Source organism: Passer domesticus, chromosome Z, assembly GCF_036417665.1.
Source record: "Passer domesticus isolate bPasDom1 chromosome Z, bPasDom1.hap1, whole genome shotgun sequence".
NCBI classification, from domain to species: Eukaryota; Metazoa; Chordata; class Aves; order Passeriformes; family Passeridae; genus Passer; species Passer domesticus.
The window spans coordinates 10323712-10345765 of NC_087512.1; the positions used below are offsets into that span (position 1 = coordinate 10323712).

The following is a 22054-nucleotide window of genomic DNA, read 5'->3' on the forward strand; positions in this document are numbered from 1 at the left end:
AAGCTATTATAGTCCAGTTTTAACTCAATTAAAAGCTGTGTATTGATTTGTTGAGAAAATATTACTTTAAAATAGACAAAGACTGCTTTGTGCAAGCATACATCAGAACTTAAGCTATTCTACACTTAACCCACCGGAAGAATAGTAGACTTCCCATAATATTAGTTGTCTTTTTAATTTTCTTTTATCCTTGCTTTTAAAAAGAAACCTAAATTAGTAATTGGAAATTAATGTTTCTTTGGTTTAAGAATAAATACTGGTTTACCATATTTGCTAATTTAGCCCATAATTACTGCCATACGTTTAATTCTTATTACTGGAAAACATATGATTTTATACAGGAACAACTGGTCTGCAGGAATATATATTTAAGAACAGAAAGCAAATTAATTCTGTCAAAAATACTTGCTGCGCACATTGCTTTACATGAATTAAAATTCAGCATAAATAGAGACTACAAACTTGAGTCTTCCTGAACCATGAAGATTTGAGAGATTCTGAAGCAAACTCAGCAGTTTAAACACAGCATAAATGCCATATTCAGTCAGAATAACAAGCAGAAAGAAAATTTTGTGGTATTTTTTTTGGAAGTACATGAAAACACCAAAGCAAACATACTCAGCAGCAAAATGTACTGTGGATCTTTTGTGTTATAAAATAAGAAATTAAGTATAAAAATGTTCAAAACAACATGAACCTTTGTAAAAACACATCTCTGTTTCCAGCATGTGTCATGACCTCACAGCAAACCTAAAGTCCCTGGGCTCCTGGGCACAGGGAATTCCTGCAGAATATGGACCAGATCCTTAGACTATGATCCATGGCCTTAACACAAACCTTTATGTAAAATATATCCCAAGAATTAAAACAGGTCCTAGGTACATTGCAGTAGATCTTTAAAGTTAACCAAAAATTCATGCTTCTGCAAATTCTGCCAGCTTTGATGTTTAGCATCCTTTATGGCTCAGGCAATTCAAAATGGAAAGGGACAAGTTAATTCTCAACTCCAGTCTGCACACTGGGGTATTATTACAAGCATGCTGCTTGTATTATTACATTACAATTGTATTATTACATTACAAATGAAATAAAATGAAATACTGATACTTATTTATTGATCCCCCAGTGCTTTCAGAAAATGGGTGACAGTAACATAACAATAAATATGGGTACCTATACAGACACTCTTCCAGAGATCCAGCCATGAGAGATTATGGATTCAATACTGCCAAGATTATGGATTCAGTACTGGAAAAATGCTTTAGGGTCTCTCCAGCTCAGCTTTTAGCCTTTCATACATTTCTTGGCAAAGGATTTGTTATCATCTTAAATATCACTTATGGAAAACTGTAATAGGAGCCACTTAATAGTTTCCCTCTGGTACCGAGTAATACCAAGCAATTAGCTTAACTCAGTTCATCCTTTCAGCAGACACCAGGTTAGGTCACTCATCAGCTTTCAGGACCCCACCACAGCAAGAAGAGGGACACATGAGAAAGGGCAGGCTCTCCAGCACGGCATTTTTATTTCATGCTTCTTACAGACAATCCAAAAAGTCTGTAAGCCTTAATAATGCAATCACATTGACCATTGTTTTGGTTCAGCACAGCACACAGACTCACCAGAAACACTGTTATCTTAGGCTATAATCCCAACTCTTACCCTCACCGTGGTTACCTTTAAAAGAACCACAGCCTCTTTCTTTCTAGCAGCACAAGGCCTGCCAACAAAGATAATAAACTCCGGCAAGTAGGCCACTGTTTGTTGACTGTATATTTGATTTAGCAGAAAATACACTATTAATTACAAAATAAGAAACCTGAGTTCTCCTAGATACGGCTTTATTAAGGCCATTTGTAGTTATGAGTTCAAAAGTCAGAGCTTTCTGGACCCACTAATGCAAATATTTTTACAGCTTCATTCCTGTTTAAACAGGAAGGTTTTGTACACTCATGAAATTCTTTGAAATACTGAAATAAAAGAAGCTGTTATTCCCTATAGCTTGGCTAATAGGCTTTCATCTTCTATCATCAATTTTTAAAAAATGCTTGAGACCACTTACTTGGTAAATACAGCCTTATTTCCAAACTGACCTTGCACAGATTCAGTAGCAGTGTGCTCCATATTCTCACGTTTTAATTCCTGAAGGAAAACTTTGATCTTTGGATAGATTTTACCTTATTACAGTTGATCAATTCAAGCTGTTGATACATGTATTCCTGGCCCTAAATTATAGTCTACTCAAAGACAAAGTGACTGCAAAATAACTTTTAGGAGGAAGACATCTTGTGCTGTATTTGCATAGCTACTTCATCCAAGTACCAGGAAAGATGGGAACACTTCATTCAAGCAGTTCCAGGAAAATGCAATTGATCAGTGGGTGACTAAGTGAAAAGCACCGGGGACAGTCCAACATTGCTATGACTTACAAAACTGGGAAGCATCATTACAATCCTGACATCTTGCACAATACATGCCATGGCGAGAAAAAGCCACTTTCTTCATTTGCTGCTTTTCCGACAGCAAGACTCAAATTACCGTGCCAGACGAAAACAATCCAGATACACTCACTCATTTTCTCCTCACCTTTGGGTTAGGATGACGACTAATGATCAGGCTGACTGGGCCTGGTCCACACTCACTGAGGATTGCGTAGGCTTCGCTTAATGCTGCGTGACGCAGGCTCACAGAATCCGCCTCCAGAATCTGGTCACCCCGGCTGCACAGAGACACAGAGTCACCTAATCACAACCACTTTCCATGCAAAAAAAATTGTGCTTTCAACTGATGGCCAAGATTTTTCAAAGACATAAGTGTTCTGGAAAAGACGTGACTTTCAAAGAAGGTGCTGCTACCAGTGATGTAAATGGTTTAAGTCCTCTTGAGTTCGCAAAGGAGGGTCAGAAAAAAATCTCAGTTGAATGAACCAAGTAAAGCTGTCTGCATTTGGACCAGGGTGAAAGCAAGCTTCAGTTCCAGTTCTGCAATCAGATATTTATTGAGCACAGAAGAGGAAAAATGGGATTCAGATGGGCTGTTCCTTCACACCATACTGAATTACTTAGCAGAAACACTGATAAGAAATTCATTATTTAGATATGAGTTTATTAAATTACTCCAGGAAAAGATTGAGCCTGGTAAGCCTGTATTTGTTAAAAAATATCATAGAGAACCCATTAAAAAGGAAAAAGAAAAAAAGAAAACAAAACTCTCCTGAAAGGAAAACACACTGTGTGATTTAAAAGGACATGCAGTGATATGACAATGGAGAATGGCTTGAAACTGCAAGAGGGCAGGATCAGATCAGGTGTTAGGAAGAAATTCTTTACTGTCAGGGTGGTGAGGCACTGGAACAGGTTGCCCAGAGAAGCTCTGGATATGCTTGAGACCAGGACGGATGGAGCTTTGAGTAACCTGACCTAGTGAAAGATTCCCTGCCCATGGCAAGGGATTTGAAACAAGATGATCTTTAATGTCTCTTCCAACCCAAACCATTTTATGATTCTATGATTATTTAGTTCTGTTTTCTCAGTTTTGTAATTCTTGCTTATGGTGCTCAGACATCTGGAACTATTCAAAAGAAAATATCATCAACTAGGGATATCATTAAGCATTCTCCATAATTCCGGAAACATTTGCTTTGAATAGACCCTCTCAATGAATCTACTGCTGCTGCCTTTTGTTGGGCTACTTGTGACAATGACACTGTGGCGTGTGACACTATGAGTACACACACCAAAGGCAAAATAACAATTGCAATTCAGTAAGCTGCACTTCTGGTACAGGCTCAGGAAAGTAAAGGGTGAATTATCAGTTGTGCAACCATCTCACTGCTCTGCCTGTCCTTTAGACTTGTACAAATGCAGTCACTTACATAGCCACACGACTGAGAGAGTGAGTTCAGATACAGAAAAGCTGGATTCAAACCGCCCCTGGCATTGCAAAGCCAACATTTGATTAACAAAGTTTTCCAAAAATCAAAACCACCCTGTAAGTTTTGGCCTATGAAGCCATAAATTGCTGATGGGACAACAGAAGCAACGTCTCAAAGAAGCAAGCTAAAAATCTGGGAAGCGTGCCTGGATATAATCAATCACATAAACCTAATAAACAATGCAGCTGTTACATACAGACTTAACCAGCACTGCAATGTTTTCCAAAGGGGGCCTTCAAGAAAGAAAGTTACCATTAAATGCTGTCTTCTGTAGACATTTCTATATTATAGGAACTTTCAAGGGTTTTGGCAGCAATGCCACCATAAAATTATCTTCTTCCCTTATTCCAAGAAATCAAATTTCTATCGCAGTTTTCCTGGTGAGCCAAGAAACAGAAGGCACTTTCTAGCCATGTGATAGCAAGGCATTTGCTCAGCCTCTCTGCACCAGCACTCACACCACACACCAAAAGAGGATCACACAGTCCCAGCACCTCTTCAGCACAGTCTCCACTCTGGAGCTATGCTCCCAGCACCCATCAGCATTTATGGAGGAATGCAGGAAGTGGCAAGGTTTCCTCCAATGGTTTTCAAAAATGAAACCTCCACAAGAGGAAAAGCAAGTAAATTTTTGTCACTTAATCCAATGTAAGGCACAAGGGAACCCTGGAAATGACTGCTTCCAAAACACATCCCAGCTCCATGACAGAGTGCTGCTGGTCAGCCTGCAGCAATCCTACCAGACTGAGGGTAAGAGGAGAAAAAACACTGCTGCAGCCATGGGCACAGGCAGCTGCAGGAACATTTATCCCAGCTCTTTTTAGGAGAGTTTCAGGTGACTGAGCTTTTAGCAGAGGTCTGCAAATTTCCTCCCAGTCTGGGGTCTCTGGCTGTAGTTCTCACAAAAAAGCATGAGGCTGCACTTCTTGCTGCTCCTCCTTTTCAAAGGGTGCTATTAGGCTCAGCTTTCTGCATACAGAATTAAAAAAAAAAAAAAGAAACCAACAAAAAACCAACCAAACAACCCAGACCTAAATGATCACGCTGTTTCCAGAACAAAGAATAATGTTTCCTGCCCATTTAATACTACTTTGGAAAGTCTTAACTTAAATGTTTTCTTTTTGGTGAACTCTCAAGCATAAATTTTCTCCCTGCTACATGAACCAAACATGTGAAAACAAAATCTCAATCGATTTTATTGTAAAAATGACACCAGCATGTTTCTGCTTTAACCAACCTTAATCTGCCATCCATTTTAGCCACTGATCCTGGGGCCAGGCTGTGAATGTATATCCCGGGTGAACTGTTTTCCAGCGTGAGACAACAGGCACCAATGCCGAGCCCAACCCCTGGCTCTGTGAAAAACAAGAAGTACAAAGAAACGTGGCAGATCGTAATCGCAAAGGACACACAAGTGTTTGTGTTCCCACATCCCATCTGAGTTCAGGACTTGTGTCATTGTTTCGAGGCTGGCCTTAGGTGCAGTCAGTCAGGAAGCTAAGACCAGCAAGTGGAAATCAGGATTGAAAATAGCTGATCCTGACTGTTTTCTGAGATTGATGTATCTCAGAAAATACTCTGTGCACCGTGGGAACCTCCTGGAAATATCGCACAAGGTCTGATCTGGTCCATGGCACAAAGGAGGAGAGGCAGCAATCCAATCAAGATGTCACTTAAAATTATTGCAGAAAACATGAGCACAGAAGATGCTGCCAATTGTATTGCCCTCCTTTGTTAAATATCTGTATGGCACTTCTCAGCAAATAAGCACAAAGGAAGGTAAGGCATTATCTCTGGTTCAATGGTCACCTCTGTCTACTTTCACCTCTGCTTTCCTTCAGGTAACAACACCCTTGTTGTAGGGATCACTGGACACCTTACATTCTCTCTCAAAGTTTTTAATCCAACCTTTAAAATCACTATATTATAAGTCTTAAAAATAGGCATATTTGTCTACCACACATAACATATGCTTTAAGTTTATAATGAGCAATTATTAGTAATGAGAGCAACCCTCACAGAGGAGTTCAAACAAGTTATCAGGGAACTTTTCAACACTGTGCAGTTTTGCCTTCCCTGGAGATGCCCTTTAAGGAAGGTCACAGCCTCTTGGGCTGTCACAAGGTTGATTTACATTTTGCCTGGTATCTCACAGCCTCCTTCTTTCAGCAGCGTGGACACTGAGTGCTAGCCATAAGAGCCATTCTGGAAAAGCAAAATGCAGAAAGGGGAACTCTTCAGAAATTTTTGCATTAGAAGGTACTAGTACTAGGGTACTAGTCCCATGTCATACTTGGATGCAATAGGCATAAGCATCTCTAACCTATTCCCAAAAACTCCCCTAAGAAGCAGAGATTTGCTCTCCCAGACCGTTTCGATGGACCCTCACCTTTATTGAGGGTCACGTCCATGACGATCCTGTCCTTGGGGCCGGGTCCTTTGCGGCTGGAGGAGGAGCCCTCGGGCTCCTCGAGGCCGGGGACAGGCACGCTGGCGCTGGGGGAGCTGGAGCGGCTCAGCAGGGTGGGCGTCACGCAGGGCGTGAGGCTGGGGCTGCGCAGCCGCGTGCGCACCGTCAGCGTCACCACGCCCTTCTTGAGTTGCTGCAGAGACAGCACAGAAGCACCGTGAGGTGACCAACATTCGTCACTAAACCTGCACACGGTAACCCGTGGCAGTGCAGGAGGATCAAGCTGAGGGTAGGAGATGGCAATGAGTGAAGAGGAGCATGAATCTCTTCAGTGCTACATCCATGTTACCTTAAACCTCTGGATGGCCTCTTGATGGGTCAGTCCTTGCAGAGACTCTCCATTAACTTCCAGGATTTCATCCCCTGGTAAATAGATACAGAAAATGAGGTCAGCAATATAAAGACTATGGAGATTTAAAACATCCTTCCTGAACATGAGGTGATCCACTACTGTAAGGATTTCAGTTAACTATCCAATAAAAAGCCTTTTATTGTCCTCACTTGTACTAATGTCTCTACAAGTTATTAGTGATGGGTTACCAAAGTAAAAACTGTTCTTCAGCAGAGATTCTGAACTTCCCAAAAACAAGCTGAAAATGCTCTGGATTTTAACTGAAGTCTGAAAATTATTATGACATGAGGTATAGTCCAAATGTACTATAAAATTGCCTTTCTTTTGTAAGCATTAACAGGAGAAATGAGGAACTAAGTGAAACACTACAGCACATCACTTCAAAGCCTGTTCAAGAAAACTAACCTTGCATCCACGTGCAGAAAGCAAATGTGTTCCTTTACTAAATGCCCGCGGACAGAGAAGCATGTAGTAGCCCACACGCTGTGACAACAAATGTCTTTTTCACCTCAAGGAACACGTCCTGTCAGATTTCTACCAGCTTCCAGGCTCTGGGTCTTACTACTTACACCCAGCTGAGCTATCTACCTTCATTTTACAAAAAAGAGGGTCAGCATGATCCAGACCCACTTCCTGCAATTTTACGTGCGTATGTGCAAAATTACAAGGGGCAATATAGTCAGCTAAGTCTATCCCTCCTCTCCTTTCCTAGCTTCAGTAAAGGAAAAAAAAATAAAAAGAAGAATTTTCAAGCTATGAATAGCCTGCAAATGATTGCTGGGTTTATAGGACAGCTGCTACTTATTGGCTTCCCACAGCAAGTGCACAACCTATGATGCAGGGATGCGAGCTTCCCTCTGGCAGCAAGTGTGAGAGTTGGCACCAAAAGCAGCCTCAAATACAACAAGTGTGATAAGACAGAAAGAGAGGAATGAGGATATGAGGAGAGAAGTAACACAGGAGCAGCTTGAGAGAAGCAACACAGGAGCAGCTTTCCATGGAACCAAAGTAACACAACCCCTGTAGAAGGGTTATAAACCACCACTGAAAACTCATGGTCACTTTGTAATTTCAACACTAAAGAGTCTGTCTGTCATCAGAATGCTGTGTCACAGCACTCAGGCCACAGCATAGCACACACAGAGCAGGCTATGATTCAGCTCAGACACCAAGACTGGAAAAGCAGTAATAAGATCTGGCTATATCTCCTTCTCTAACCAGGGTGATCTACTGCCAATCCCATGCTTCTTTTAAAATTTTTTTGTTGTTGGTGGTTTTTGGGTTTTGTTGTTTTGGTTTTTGTTGGTTTTGTGTGTTTGTTTTTTGGGGTTTTTTTTGTGCTTATGACTCTTGTCCACTCAAAATCATAGCAGGAGGCTTAGAGAGTACAAGGGATCAAAAGAGCCTCTCCCAGACACATCCTTTTATATAATGCCTTCCCAGTCCAGCATCTTTAAGCCAGATGTTGTTGGCTACCTATATTTTCCTGGTGTCACTGACCCTCTCCAACTGGAGAATTGAAGCTTGCTCTTTGGGCAAATAAAGTTCATGAAAGAGAAAGAGGAAAACAAAGCAGCCACCACTATTCTGTAGTTTCCCCTTCTCAATATGAAATACAGTCAGTTTAATTGCCATAAATGATCTTCCACAGGATGAACAAACAGGGAATTTTACATTTTCCATAGCCTCTTGCTCCTGGCCAGGTGCCTAAACATAGCTGTACTTGAATTTTCCTTGTAGACTGAAATAATATCCCACTGTGGTTGTTTACGTGAAGTTGGATTCTCTCTACCATACCTTCTTTAAGCCTTCCATCAGCAGCCGCTGCTCCATTTGGGAATATAGTCTTCACAAAAATCCCCATTCGTCCACGAGCAGAATCCTGACCTCCCACAATGCTGAATCCAAGACCCTACAGAAAGAAGAGATTTGAAGAGATTTTCTCTTTTCCTACAGAAAAGAGAGGAGAAGACACACAGCTGGCACTTTACTCTGTATCATCTGTGTGAGAAAGACTGCCAGTAATGTACAAGACAAGGGAAAGATGAAAACCTAAAATCTTCTGATGAATGGTTTTGCCAACTTACTCTCTCATTCCACTTCCTCCTTTACTTTCACTCCATTATCAACACACTCATCAGCCCAAAATATAGAAGCAGGCACCCTAAGCTAATATAGCAAAAACTCTGAGAATATTTTGTGTTTTTTCAAAACATGGGGTCAATATATTTCCCACTTTAAAATCAGTAACACATTCATTCTGAATTAACAGACAGTCAGTTCCTACCCCTGAGATCTATATCCAGGATTAACTATAGGTTTCTCTTATGTCACAGATCCTACATTTCCTCAGGAAGAAGAAAAGCTTCAGAACATGACATAAGGTCAGTGCTGCAATGTTAGGAATGTAGCTGAAAGGAGAATGGCATGTGGGGGCTACCACTCACACGTACATTTTTAATTATTCTGGAGACATATATCACGTTGTATTTAAATAAATCTAGATCAATAGATTCCCCAGGGCTCCATCCATTAGCTGTTACCCCTGCACTACCCCAGCAGGCTATGGGACCATCTCGCAAAGCTGACCTGAGAACTGATGAACACAGCAGAATGAACCTCTCCCCCTTCTGCTGAGTTATTTCCCAGACAAATCACTTCCTTGGTCCACAACCCTTTCCTATATTTCCCCTCTTATCACTGCTTTTCATGCATTTTACAGAATAAAGGGAAAAGTCACCAACCAGGCGGACAAAGGATGTGGAGAACTGTTATGCTTTAGTGATCTGAAGCCATGGACATTATTATTGCCTTGGGCAGCTGAGGGATGCTGCCAGGGCAAGCACTGAGTTTACAAAGCAGCACAACGATCAGGTCTTTTATTTCTCTACATGAACACAGAGCAGGCCACCACAAGTCTAGTAACTTACCAAGTCCAGTAACTCGGTAAGACATTACTGATTTCTGGAGAGGAAAGCAACTTAGCTCCCTTGTGCAGAACAAAATAACTCCAGTAACTGTTCAGCCCTGTGCAATCACCAACTGGAAATCAACCTACAGAAGGCAGGAGGCTCCTGGCACTCCCGTGACTGGATACAGGAGTGCTCCTGGCCCATAGGAGGTTGGGAGAAATATGTTTGCAAAGTACAGCAGTTCCTACACTAGCTCACCTTCCCAGACAATGCTGCCACTCCACAGCAGGAAACCACCCCTGCACATCAGGATGCAAACCTTAAGGCAAACCCTGGGCTCCCTGCCACCAACACTGCAACTCTGTGGAGAAATATTTTGACTCCCAGGTCTGCATAGGGATAATAAATTGAGCACTACTCCACAAACTGTACAAGGTGCAATCCCTAAGAGAGGAGGTTGTCCATGAGGTGGATGGAAGGCACACAAAATGGCAGCTGCTTTAGGTGGTTCATAATGTCTAGGGTCTGCATTCTCTCAGCTGCTTCCTAAAATCTTGGAGCTAAATACAGAAAGGCATGAGAGGGTGGCTTATCCCAGGGGGAGAAATAATCTAATTTCATGAGAGTAAAAAAATAAATACATGAGAAATGAAGAAACATTTGCTCATCATGAAAGACCCACAGCTCCTAAACCAAGGAAAGTTAAAGCAACTGTGAGCCAGTCTACCCATAGAAGTAACTATTTCTAACTCTTTTTCTAACATAAAGCACAACAAGGAATTAGTTTTGCATTTGAGCTTGAAAGTCAAAACAAATCTTCTTAGTCCAAAACAAATCCATCTGATGACTTTGAAGACTATTTCACAAAAGGACATGCATATTTTTAGCATATTTAAATGACAGCTCCAATACTAGCACGGATTTGATTAGGGAAAACAATGTATACCTAGGTTAATGCTTCTCTATTTTTTCTTAGCATTCAGCCAGCCGGCATCTAGCAAGTGTGTAAACACATTATTGGGGCAGAGAAGATGACTCTTTGACCCATGAATTCAGTGCTCTCAGAGAAGCAATCAGCCAGTAACCTGTCTTCAGGTTTAATGCTTAATTTGCAGTAATTTTTTTTTTTTTTAAATGCATCCAGATTCCACAGAGGGAAAATATGCTTGTCCATAAATATACATGTGAACAGGTACTGTTCTGTAGCTGCACTGACTTTGCATAAACATACATATTTAGAGATCCATTATAAATATTTGATTTCTCAGTAACGGCAAGATGCACCAAACCAAAATGAAAGCCACCCTGTGTCAAGTGGACAACATGAACATCACATCCCCTGTATTTTGCAGGTGAAACTTTGGCATTTATGTTTGGAAATGGGATTTGTTCATCATTAGCACTATTACCAGGTACCTTGAGAGCAGCTGGAAGTACAGGAGACGCCTCTTAAATGCCAGCACTGGCTACAAGTGAGAAACATGCAGAAATCCTCACCTTGCCTTGCCCTTTCATCAGGACAATGTTGGAAATGATGGACGGCTGCGTCAGTCTCCATGGAGATTCCACCTGGGCAGCACTGAAGGAACGGGTGGATTTCTTCACAATATGGTAGTCCTAACATCAACAAACAAGGATAATTGCTCTGATTGCTTGGCACAGAGACTGCAGATGTCATACCGGGAAAATTGCATGTGTCAGGGAGAGGGATGCAGTATCTTAAGAGATATATTCAGAGAAATGTTCAAGGGATGAAACCCCAGCTCACTACAATCAAAGTGAATCTTGCCACAGTAATTTTCCCACATTTTGCACAGTAGAATAATTTGAAAATGTATCAGTCATAATTTAAATTAAAAGGATTAAAATAACCTCACGATATACTCAAGTCCTCTTTGCTAAAAAAAAAAAAAAAAAAAAAAAAGAGAAAGGAAAGGAGAAGGGAAAGGCCTACATTTAAAAATACTTAAAATAAAGAGCATTAGGGATTTTTTAAAATTTTTTTGAAGTCCTCAGACCTCTAGAACTGCAACTCCTACGATGAACAGCCTTAGGACCTTGTGGCCACAAGCAAGCAGTACTCTCCTTTACAACACTCGAAGAAGCTCTCCACAGGTGGCCAACACATCCCAATTTGGTGTCCAGGCCTGCTTTCAGTCCCATGGTGTACCTATGTGATCCTGTTTTATGACCCTTGCCCACTTCTATGAGCTTCAGGCAGATGCCATAGGACCGAGCACCATGAGGTGCTCACAGCCAGCTCTGCCTTCCTGCTCACCTGTCTGGCTCCTGCTGACTCCAGCTGCTGGGGCAGAGAGTGCTTTCTTCCACCCCGGGAATATTTCACTGCTATTTCGTAATTTGATTCACCATTTTCCACCGTCAGCTCATCATCTTCTCCCACAGACTCCAAGCGGGATCCGGCACCTAAAAAAAAACCACAGAAACAAATCCTGCAACATCTGAGAGCTGCTTCAGCCTCTCTCACCAGCAGGCAATAACCACCTCCTGCAAATCCCAAATTAAAGTGCCTTAAAACAATACTACACAGTTCCCAGCCAGGCAGTTGGAAACCAGTGTCGATCACACTCAACCAAGACCTTTTCCTGCTGTCATAGGTTTTCTGCAATCTTTCATTGATACTGAACTTGTGGTATTAAGGAAAAGCAGAAGATAATTGAGTCGGTAGCTCAGGGACAGGAAAGAAATTCATCTGTTCACACCCAATGGCACTTGCCAGTGCACTAAGCTCTCAAGCTTCATGTATTTAAAATTAAAAGACCTGACACTGTAGCAGTATTCATTTCTGGAGGTGTCATGTCACTTTGAGGGAATTTTTTCTGGAATGGAAAAAGTAAAAATGTGCCAAAAAATGCTATTTTCTTTCCTTTTGGCAACAATTCTAGTTGTCTTTAAGAGAGGAGTGCAGAGTTCATGTAAGAAACAGAATTATTTATCTTGAAGGACATCCTGTAATTAGCCACAGAGTATCCTACTCCTCACAACAGGGCTCCTCCAATTCTCATTTTCTCCAAGGTCCCTGCAGAATCCCCAGTCACAGCAGTTCCCGCACATTTATCCTTGTCATTTCCACACCACACAGGGAAGGGCCATTAACCCCTATTTTACAGATGAAAACCCAAGACACACGCTGAATTTGCACAAGCTGCATTTCGTGATGAGGATTTCAGATTACTTTAAACCAGCCTTAGGCTGGAGCTGCCATGGAGAGCAACAGCTCTGATTTCCTTTCATCCTCCCTATCTGTATCCCAGGAACAGGGAGTCATCAGCTGAGGTAGATGCACTGAAAATTTGCCCAGGAGAGCCCCAAACACATCTTCTGCCACCTTCTTCCTGCCTGGAGGCTTTGTGAGCATCGCTGCCAGTGGCAGGGAGGGATGGAGCACAGAGCTGGGGCAGCTGCTTTTTTTCACTCAGTATGAAAGCAAATCTGCTGACGCATCCATAGGCAGAATTTGTACCCGCTGCCCAGAGCGCAATTTAAACATGCTCCCTGCTTTGGGATCTGAAATTGGAATCTGCTTTTCAACTCCCCTTCCCCTGGCACACAGGCTGCTGCTGCTGCACACAGACAGGATAGCAATCTTGGCAGGACCAGCATCCTGGCATTCTTTCATTCCCTGGCACCTACAACTAACCCTTTCCCATCAGTTCTCCCTCTCTTCAGGAGAACAGTTATAATTTTGTGCTTTCTGCTCATCTCCAAATGCATCTTCCTTTCTCATGCTGCAGTCCAGGCTAGTGGATGCTCCAGGCTCACCCACAGCCCAAGAGCATCAGCACTCACGCCAACAGGGTCTGGATCCCGAGTGACCACCAACTGACAGCCTCAGGAACTACAGGCAGAGGAATCCCCTGGAATATCCTAAAAATACCTTAGTAATTGGAAATTAGGGTGAATACAGGAGGGAGGGAGCCTCAGAAAGCATTACAGTTGAGAACAGGATCAAGCTTTGCACACAGGTTACTGTTAAAACTTGAGGACAAAGCAACAGAAAATCAGGGGATTAGTCACTGTAACTGGCAGAGCGCACTAAAATATACAGACAAAAGCAAATTTAAAAAAAAAAAAAGAGAAAGGAATGAACAAACAAACAAGACACTTCTAAAATTTGCATAATATTTCTGTTCCTACAGTAGCTCAGCTCAGGAGGCTGAATGCAACAGATGGGATTTTCCTTCCAAAATAAACTAATATGACTTCAAAGAAATCCTATCTCACTTTTAGAGAATGAAAATAAATACACTACAATAAAAAATCTACAACTGCTCTCTTCTGTAAGTCCAGCTTTACCTTGAGATCGACTTCTGTATTTCAGTATGCCACTTGCCAGAGCTGAAGTCTGATTGTTTCCTTTGGACACTTCTGCACAAGCTGGATCTTGAGACTTCTCAGTTTCCATCACCTAAAAGAAATTAAAAAAAAAAAGTTATTGGAAACCAGAGACGTTGATGACATCTTTCTCCTTGTGCTTATGGGACAGAAAATTCCATTGCATGTCATCTTTCTTTCCAAAACATGTCATTGTATTAAGTATTTTCTGTAAGTAATTTTTTGTAATGCCTTTGGACATTATGGTCCTGCATCCTCTGCAAGACACTAATGCCTCCAGAATGCATCCAGCACTCCATGGCACCTCGCTCAGTTGCTTCTGCATGTATTTGAACAAAATTCTAGCTTTTATTCCCATTTGTGCTGCTCTGCAGGCTTCCAGAGACATCACATATTCATAGAGAAAACTACTTTTAAAAAGCATTATTTTACTGTTAGTGTCTGCTGAGCACCAATGCAATGCTTGATGATGAAAAGCTTATTTAACAGAAAGTTATGACAGCTAAGCACTTTAAAAGCCTGGAAATGAGCATTTAAAATTTACAGGTTGAATCACAACCCCACAACCCTGAGTAAATGCACCAGGACAGGAGGAGTCTCTTTACCGACTGTGTTTGCCCGGACGCCAAGTAACAAGGTAAGCAGCACGGCCACATGTCCTCTGCCTCCTGCTCTCCTGTGCTCAGGGACAAGCAGAGCTGCCCATGGGCAGGCTCTGCCCAGCCCCTGCATTTTGGAAGGTGCTGGTGAACTGCTGGAAGTCAGTTTTAAAAAACCCCACCCAAGTAGCCAAATGCTTTCCTGTAAAAATAATTTCTGCTTCTGCTATTCAATCTCAAAAATGTCAGTCTTTCCCACAGCCGGCCTCCCATCCCCCAGTCCCCCTTATACCCAAGCCAACAAAGCCAAAGTTTATCTTTTGTGCAAAGTCTAGACTTCGTGATTTTAGTTTGAACAGTAGAAACTTCAGGAAAACATAAAACTGGCAGAAACAGGAAGCTGGAATGGGAACTGCTTTTTATTCCTTCCCCTTCAACACGAACAGCTACACTTAATTTACACACTAGCTACATCCTAGCTAGTAGTTGTTGATTTTCCAAGGCATTGCAGCAACTACTTTAAAGTCCATCTCCAGCATCAAATGCTTTACAGCTCACAGCTCCATGTAAACTTAGAACCATCCGATTCATTCATCAGTCTGAAAAAAAAGCAGCACTTGTGATTTGGTCACCCTGATGAGGGCCTGATTCCAGAAGATATGTAAGACACCAGATACAAAACCCCACCTAAGAAACCCAAACCATCAGCTATTAGGACACAGACAAAGTATCCCAAGCTCTCCTTCCAAGAGACTCCAGGGACACCAAGAAGACAGCAGAAACACATGGAAATGAGACAGGACCTCATGGATCTCACAAAGATACACTGAAATTTGCCATGAAGTGAGAACACTTTTTACGAAGTGAGGGTGCCTCCCCTGCAGAAGGGTAGAAATTATTTGCACAGACACAAAAATCGTATCGTGGTCTTACAGGTGTACAAATCAATTGGTGCACAGGGCCAGTGTTAACTGTGGTGCAAAAACATGTGAAGTACAGAGATGAAGAAAAACAAGACTAATGTCTCCCTAAAGCAGCCAGTTTTGCTGGCATGCTTTAGGCATCCAGCAGATGGGGATGGGTCTAATCTGACTTTTCTGGAGCTGAGCGCACCACAGATCGAGTATGGAGCTGTAGAGCTGTTTGGTTTTCACAGTCTGCATGGATATGGGCAGCTGTACCTGTTAAGACCGCACTGCTCCCAGGCCAAAACTAAACCACTTCCTCCAGCTCACAGGAGAGGTGAAAAAAATTACATAGTTTGTAGCATTGTACAAAGAGATGCTGAAATCATCTCTGCCAGGGCCAATTTCCACCCTGAGCCGAGGTACAGGGGCGACCTATTCAGTACATCTTATGCCTCTACTACATGGGGTTTGAGTTTGGTTTGTTGCTGATACATTGGGGTTTTTGCTGATTTTTATTTTGACTGTGCCACAAGAGAAAAGTACCGGTGCATTCTACAACATTTTCACCTAGTGGGGTGGGAAGAAAAACAGGACACAATTGCCACTTGTATTAAAACTGTGCACCTCAGGCTACTTTCCCCTCATGGCAATCCTGGAGCCTGTGAGCCTACAGATAGCAAACTTCAAACCCCATGTATGATCCAAAGAAGGTCACATGTGTGCAAACACCAATGCTAGGGAAAGCCCCGAGACATTCTCAACAGCTTCCTGAAATTATAGTTTATCCAACCAGGCTTCAGAGTACAATTAGGAAGTAAAAACATGTAAATTATCTGTGTCATAAAAAACATTTAAATTATCTGTGTTTGGCTGTTTGTTGTTTTGTTTTTTTTCTTTTTTTTTATTTTAGCAGAAGTATTTTTCTGACAGTAATTATAAACACATAGGGGAAGACACTAATATTTGCAATGAAGTAGATATTCTTTAAGTTGTTGAGCTTGCCTAATAAACCACCAGGAGTTTTATCCTATTCAGAAAACACTAAGAAATCTGATCTACAAAGCTTGCAAGAACTCCCCAAAGGCATGTGTCTGTAATCTTTGGATCTCTCATAACCTGGACAAGAAGAAAAACCCAGCTCCACCTTATCCTTCTGGCCGTGAACATATTGCTTTACTGTCTCGAGGTGGCTGCCCAGATTTAACCATGCCATTTTAATTTTCCTCACTTTCAGGGAAATGAAGCTTATTATTTCAGTCCTGTAGGTCTCTTATTAAACTAAACCAATAAATCCCTCCCAATGCTGTCCCAGTGTTAAGGACAAGAGGAGCTTTAACATGCACAGTAGTTTAAAGGGAGATCTAAAAATAGAGCCCATTTTGCCAGTTCATTAAGTAGCTCTGGGATCAAGTGACGGTGACATCTCAATTGATTTCGAAGGAAAACGGCATTATCAGGGACACGCGGTCCTGGCACTGCACCAGAACGAACAACCGCCCTCGGACTCCTCGCCTCGGCAAAGCTCCAGCGTGACCAGGCTCTTAATTAGGTGAGATGGGGAGCAGGATTATGACAGTCTGCACTGTTTAACCGCAAACAGTTTGGCAATCCCTTACCTGATCTACAAAAACAAGACTGGATACAGAGGCTGATACAATTTAATAAGCAAACTGCTTTTCTGCTGCCCCTGCAGAGCTCCGCAGCTGCTGCCTTTCCCATCCGCAAGCCCACCCAATTCCCACAGCACAGCCTGGCTGGCTCTGCTGAGGAGTGCTAGCAGCATGCAGACCAGTTTATCCTGGTGGCTTGGGAATGAAGCAGTGAGAACCAGACTGAGAAGTCTACAGCATAACAAATTCTGTCCTACCTGCACTGGCAAAGCAAGTCCACCAGCAAGACAACTACTGCCCTTCTTCAGAACAGTCATGTGAAAGAGGAATGGCTGCGCACCAGGGCAAGTTCAGTGGGAAAACACCACATCTTCTCTGGTCCCATTCACTCTCTGTCCTGGTCTCTGGCCACGACAACTTTTCCTCAAGCAGTACTACCCCAAACATTTAACCCTAATTGCCCAAACACCGCTGTCTGTGGGGCAGCCATCAGGAGGAACCCAAGAGGCCTCCACGAGGAGCCAGCACAGACTCTTCAGAGCAATGCCCCAAACACCCAACGCAAACCTTCACCTGTTCCCTGCACCAAGTCTTTCTCCCCAGTCCCCTGAGAGAAGCTGATGCCGTAAAGCCCTTAACCTTTCAAAAAATTTTCAAGATTTTTTTTTTCCCACGATCTGGTACAATTCTAGCTGTTTCAGTTATTTGTGCAATTACTTTATTGCTTTATGGGGCACAGCATGCTTTAAGCCTTAAATGTATCTGCTAGGCAGGGAACTCCGCATGCCCCTTTTGCCTTGCACAGAAAGTAAAATACCTTCACTTTTAAATTAGCTCTTTTTCACTTTAATTGAATCCATCTCACAGATAAATTACAAACTGCAGCACTATAATTTACGAGAATTAGCATTGCAAGTGATGCAGAGGACATGGATTTTCTAACCTTGGACAGCACTGAGTTTTCCATGCCTTACTGCTCTGTTTTAGTGCATGTACAAAGCTGCACAGATCCTAGAAAGAGGCTGATGAATGGAGACATACTGCATCAGGGGCTGCAGCACCCAGGGACATTTTTCCAAAACACAGTACATCTCAAAGCTCAGGCAGCTTCCTAAACTGAACCACAGGGCTCACAAGAAGTCCAGATTAAATCCAGATGTAGCAATTTTTGGTGCAAGCTAGAGGAGTCCCCTCTTCCAAGGACACTTGTATTGCTGCTCCTCTCTTTCATGACACAAAAGCAGAGAAGCACTTGGAGCCAGGGATGGAGGTAAAGAGAAGGAACATCACCTTCAGGTCAGCACTAATTCAGTGTCTTGAACTGGCACCTCTATAAAAACCAGTGCCCTGGTTGCTCCCCTGGCGCAAAACTGACAAGGCAGACAGTAGTTCTGCACATTTACCAGGGAGGCCTCGGGAGGGCTCAAATCTGGGCTGTGTTTGGCAGCACTGGTGAAGCAAAGCCTCCTCCACCACCTTTCCCAGAAGCTCACCTGGGAAATATGCATATTGGTAACACCAGGAGCAGCCCATACTTCCTCCTGCCCAGCCAAAGGGAACAGGAACCCAAGCCCTCCTTTACTTAATTTTATAGAAAGTGTTGGAAAACTGTTGGTTCATGTGCAGCAAGAGATTAGGAAATCTGATAAACAGTAAAGAACTGGAGCTGCCCAGCTTTCTGAATAGGTGGAAATGCCAAATAAACAAAACAAAAGCTTTTAAAGTGGTGTCTAGTCTGCCACTTTATGAAAAGCCTGCACTCAAAAGCGACCCTAAGCCTACAGTACAATGCAGTAGTTGCTAGACGGGGAATTACTATTCACTTCAGTAGGCACAAACCCCCAGCAATTATTTTTATGTCTCTTCTCAAAATCTACAAAGTAGATACACAAGAGTAGATACAGAGTAGATATACAAGAGTAGAATCATGCACAAACCTGCACAAGAAACAAAACCTGACATTCACCAGCACAAAGATATCAGCAATATCTGCCTATGCCCACTCTGTAAACAGACTGGAAATGCACTGTGGCAGAGCTGAGCTACTCTCATCCTCTGTAATGTTATATTTATTTTTTGCAAGATGCTCCAAAACCTTTTCTGAATGTGTTTGACACCAGGAGCCTCCATGTGTTGACCACTGTTCAGAGGATGCTGGCAGGTTGTTGATGAAGCAGGGTCCCAGCTGTGCTGGCTCCAATGACTCACTGGTCAGAGCTGCAGCTAAGCAAAGCACACTTCATTTTCAGATATCCAAAGAGCCACTAAAATTATTCATAATGTTTTGAGGAGAAAAAAATTCTAAAAAATATCCTTTTAAATATGAAGAAATGCAGGAAATGGCTAACACAGTTATGTTTTCCAAGAAACACATATCGCAGACAACACATGCCTTGGAAACAGTAAGATGCTCCCAACAAAACAGTTCCCAATCCTTTTTGGACAAGATTACTCTTCTTCTGCAGTACATTATGATTTTCCACTAGAAACAGCTTTTGAGCTAAAGGGAATCCAATGCACACAAACAGATCCCTGCTGTTCTCTTTTTCATGCTTCATCCTTTTTTCCCCCCAAAACACAAAAAAAGCAGGACACACGCCTTCCATGCAGTTTAGTCACTGCCCACGAGATGTCTCTATGTGCTGCAGAGAGATCCCAGAAGACCAGTCTTAGTAAACAGCAGAGACCTAAGGGATTCCATGAATGTATGACAAACATGGAACTCAAGCAGTGTGAAAGCTGGTTCAGCTACTCCATTATTTTGTTAAATACATGCTCAGTTCACGGCTTACTGCAAATCTGGAACCTTTACATCATAACAAACAATAAATTGCTTATCTTTTTTTCTTTCCTTTTTTTTTTTTTAATGGCAATCTTTTAATTCCCAGTGAAGGACAAAATATGCAATAATCACTCCTCAAAATAAACAGCTCTCCTGAGAATGAAACAAGACCTTCTTAATACCGACGTCAACCAACAGCTGCAGAGAGCGTTCCCATGACACCACTGGTGGAAGCTTTGGATTTCAGCTCCAAACTGGCATTTTATACCATCCTAAGTATACAAGAAGATGTGGAATATGTAAGAATTGTCTTTCATACCTGGATGAAGTGTCTTTCATACCTGCATCTTCAAGTGAAGCCTCATACATTACGGATGCTGCACAGCACATCACAAATTATTTTTACCTGATTCCAACCAAGATTGGACAGTGCACACGGTCAAAAATTTGCAGATGTGATTCTGAGACATTCACACTAACTCAAAAATTCTTGAGTATCATCCTTCTGCTAATGTATGTGAACTGCATGGCTGTGACAGCATTTCTCTTGTTCCAGTGCCATGAGGGTGTTATTTTTAGCTTGTTAAAGGCAGTTCATCTCCTTCAAAACTGGGCAGTTATCCAAACAGCCAAACGAGAGACAGGCTGTACTGTATCTGATGCTTTATGGGAAAAGCCCTCATTCACAAAAACAAAGACGATGCAGAACCTGTACTGGAGATAAACTCGTGTTTCTATTACTCTGCTGACTCGGCTTTCAAATATATCACATGGGAAGAGCAAAGATTGTAACTCTGGGCATTGTCCACACTGTTATTTAAGGTCAAGTAAGAAAGGTTATGTTCCACCAGCCCAAGCAACAAGAGGTATTCATGATTTGTGGACAGCATCACATCTACAGAGAACCCTTCAATTACTGGACCCCGGGTGAAAGAGTTTTCTCTTCTGGTCTTTGCCTTTAAGACGGAAGCAGTAGGAAAAGGCCCAGAAGGGCTGGGAGCCAGGCACAGGGAACGATAGGAGTGCTCTGAGGAGCTCCCTCCTGATATGAAGAACGTTAATGTCTCCTTGACAGGTGAATTTCATAATGTGTGAAAAAGATTGTAATGTTTTTCAGTAATCCAGTGACACTGCACCCCTGGAGGCCTTTTAGCACTCTTCCTTCTCCCTCAGCTCATGTGATGTGTGCCAACACCTTCCCCCAGCCCTGACCAGTGTCACACCATCACAACCAGCCCATTGCTGAGCAACCCCTGCAACAAGTCCAACTGCAATTGCTTATTTTAATGTGATAGGGCTTCTAGAAACAACACATACTGTGTGACTGAGATTTGGTCTCCAAGCATTTAGCCATTTTCTCTTGCCCAAATTCCTAACTATATTTACTCTGAAAACTTGCTTCTGGAGCCACTGTAGGACCCAGGAGCCACAGCATGAGGGAAGGGCAGGGGCACAGACCCATCTATATGCTGGACATATAGACATATACTGTACCTCAGGTAGTATAGTATAAAGAAAGGTACAGTACAGCCAGACTTTCAAGAAATTCAGCATTTACAGCTGAGCAGCAGCTGTGAGCCATGCCAAGGTACAGCTGGACCCTGCCCTTGTCTGCCCTTCCCAGAGTGATGGGGCACAGGGCAGGATCTGCAAACATTGCCAGTCATCACCATAAAGAGGAAAAGAGTTGTTGAACACTTCCCAGTACATAAAAAAGCCCCACACCAGGCTCTTCAATTTCTTCCCCTCACCACCCACCCCCCCCCCCCCGCCGACTACCCCCAAAGTAAAGTCTTTCATTGCTAAGCAAATTTCTGCCAGGAAAATATTTTTCTTGCTTTTCTCCCAGCCATGCAGTGCTGTTTGAGGAGTGAGCTGTGTTTCTGCAGCCTGTGTTGAGACTGCAGTGCCCTAATGGGAACAAACACTCCGGTACTCCAAGTAACGAGGGCCCCTCTCCACGCCCTGCACACATTTAATTGTTGAGTTATGCTTCCTGTTCCTTCTCAATGCTAATGCTTTCTCTGAAATTCTCTCTCAGTGTTTCCAGAAGAACTTTTGACCCCAAGACTGTTTTTAAAGTTATGGCATTGTTATCCTGTTCTTCATTATGTTTGCATGGCTACAGGTA

General features: G+C 42.5%; 1 protein-coding gene across 4 annotated transcripts in view; it reads right to left on the reverse strand.

Annotated features, from left to right (window-relative positions):
- The window catches only part of PDZD2 (PDZ domain containing 2), a 203143-nt gene that overhangs the window by 25933 nt on the left and 155156 nt on the right, over positions 1–22054 (reverse strand). For all 4 annotated transcript variants that reach the window (XM_064405468.1, XM_064405467.1, XM_064405469.1 and 1 more), the window contains 8 exons: positions 13986–14097; positions 11947–12095; positions 11166–11285; positions 8554–8668; positions 6694–6767; positions 6324–6537; positions 5172–5289; positions 2587–2719 (listed from right to left, as the gene is read on the reverse strand). In XM_064405468.1, the coding sequence (XP_064261538.1) occupies positions 2587–2719; positions 5172–5289; positions 6324–6537; positions 6694–6767; positions 8554–8668; positions 11166–11285; positions 11947–12095; positions 13986–14097 (1035 nt within the window). The remainder of the gene's footprint in view (positions 1–2586; positions 2720–5171; positions 5290–6323; positions 6538–6693; positions 6768–8553; positions 8669–11165; positions 11286–11946; positions 12096–13985; positions 14098–22054) is intronic.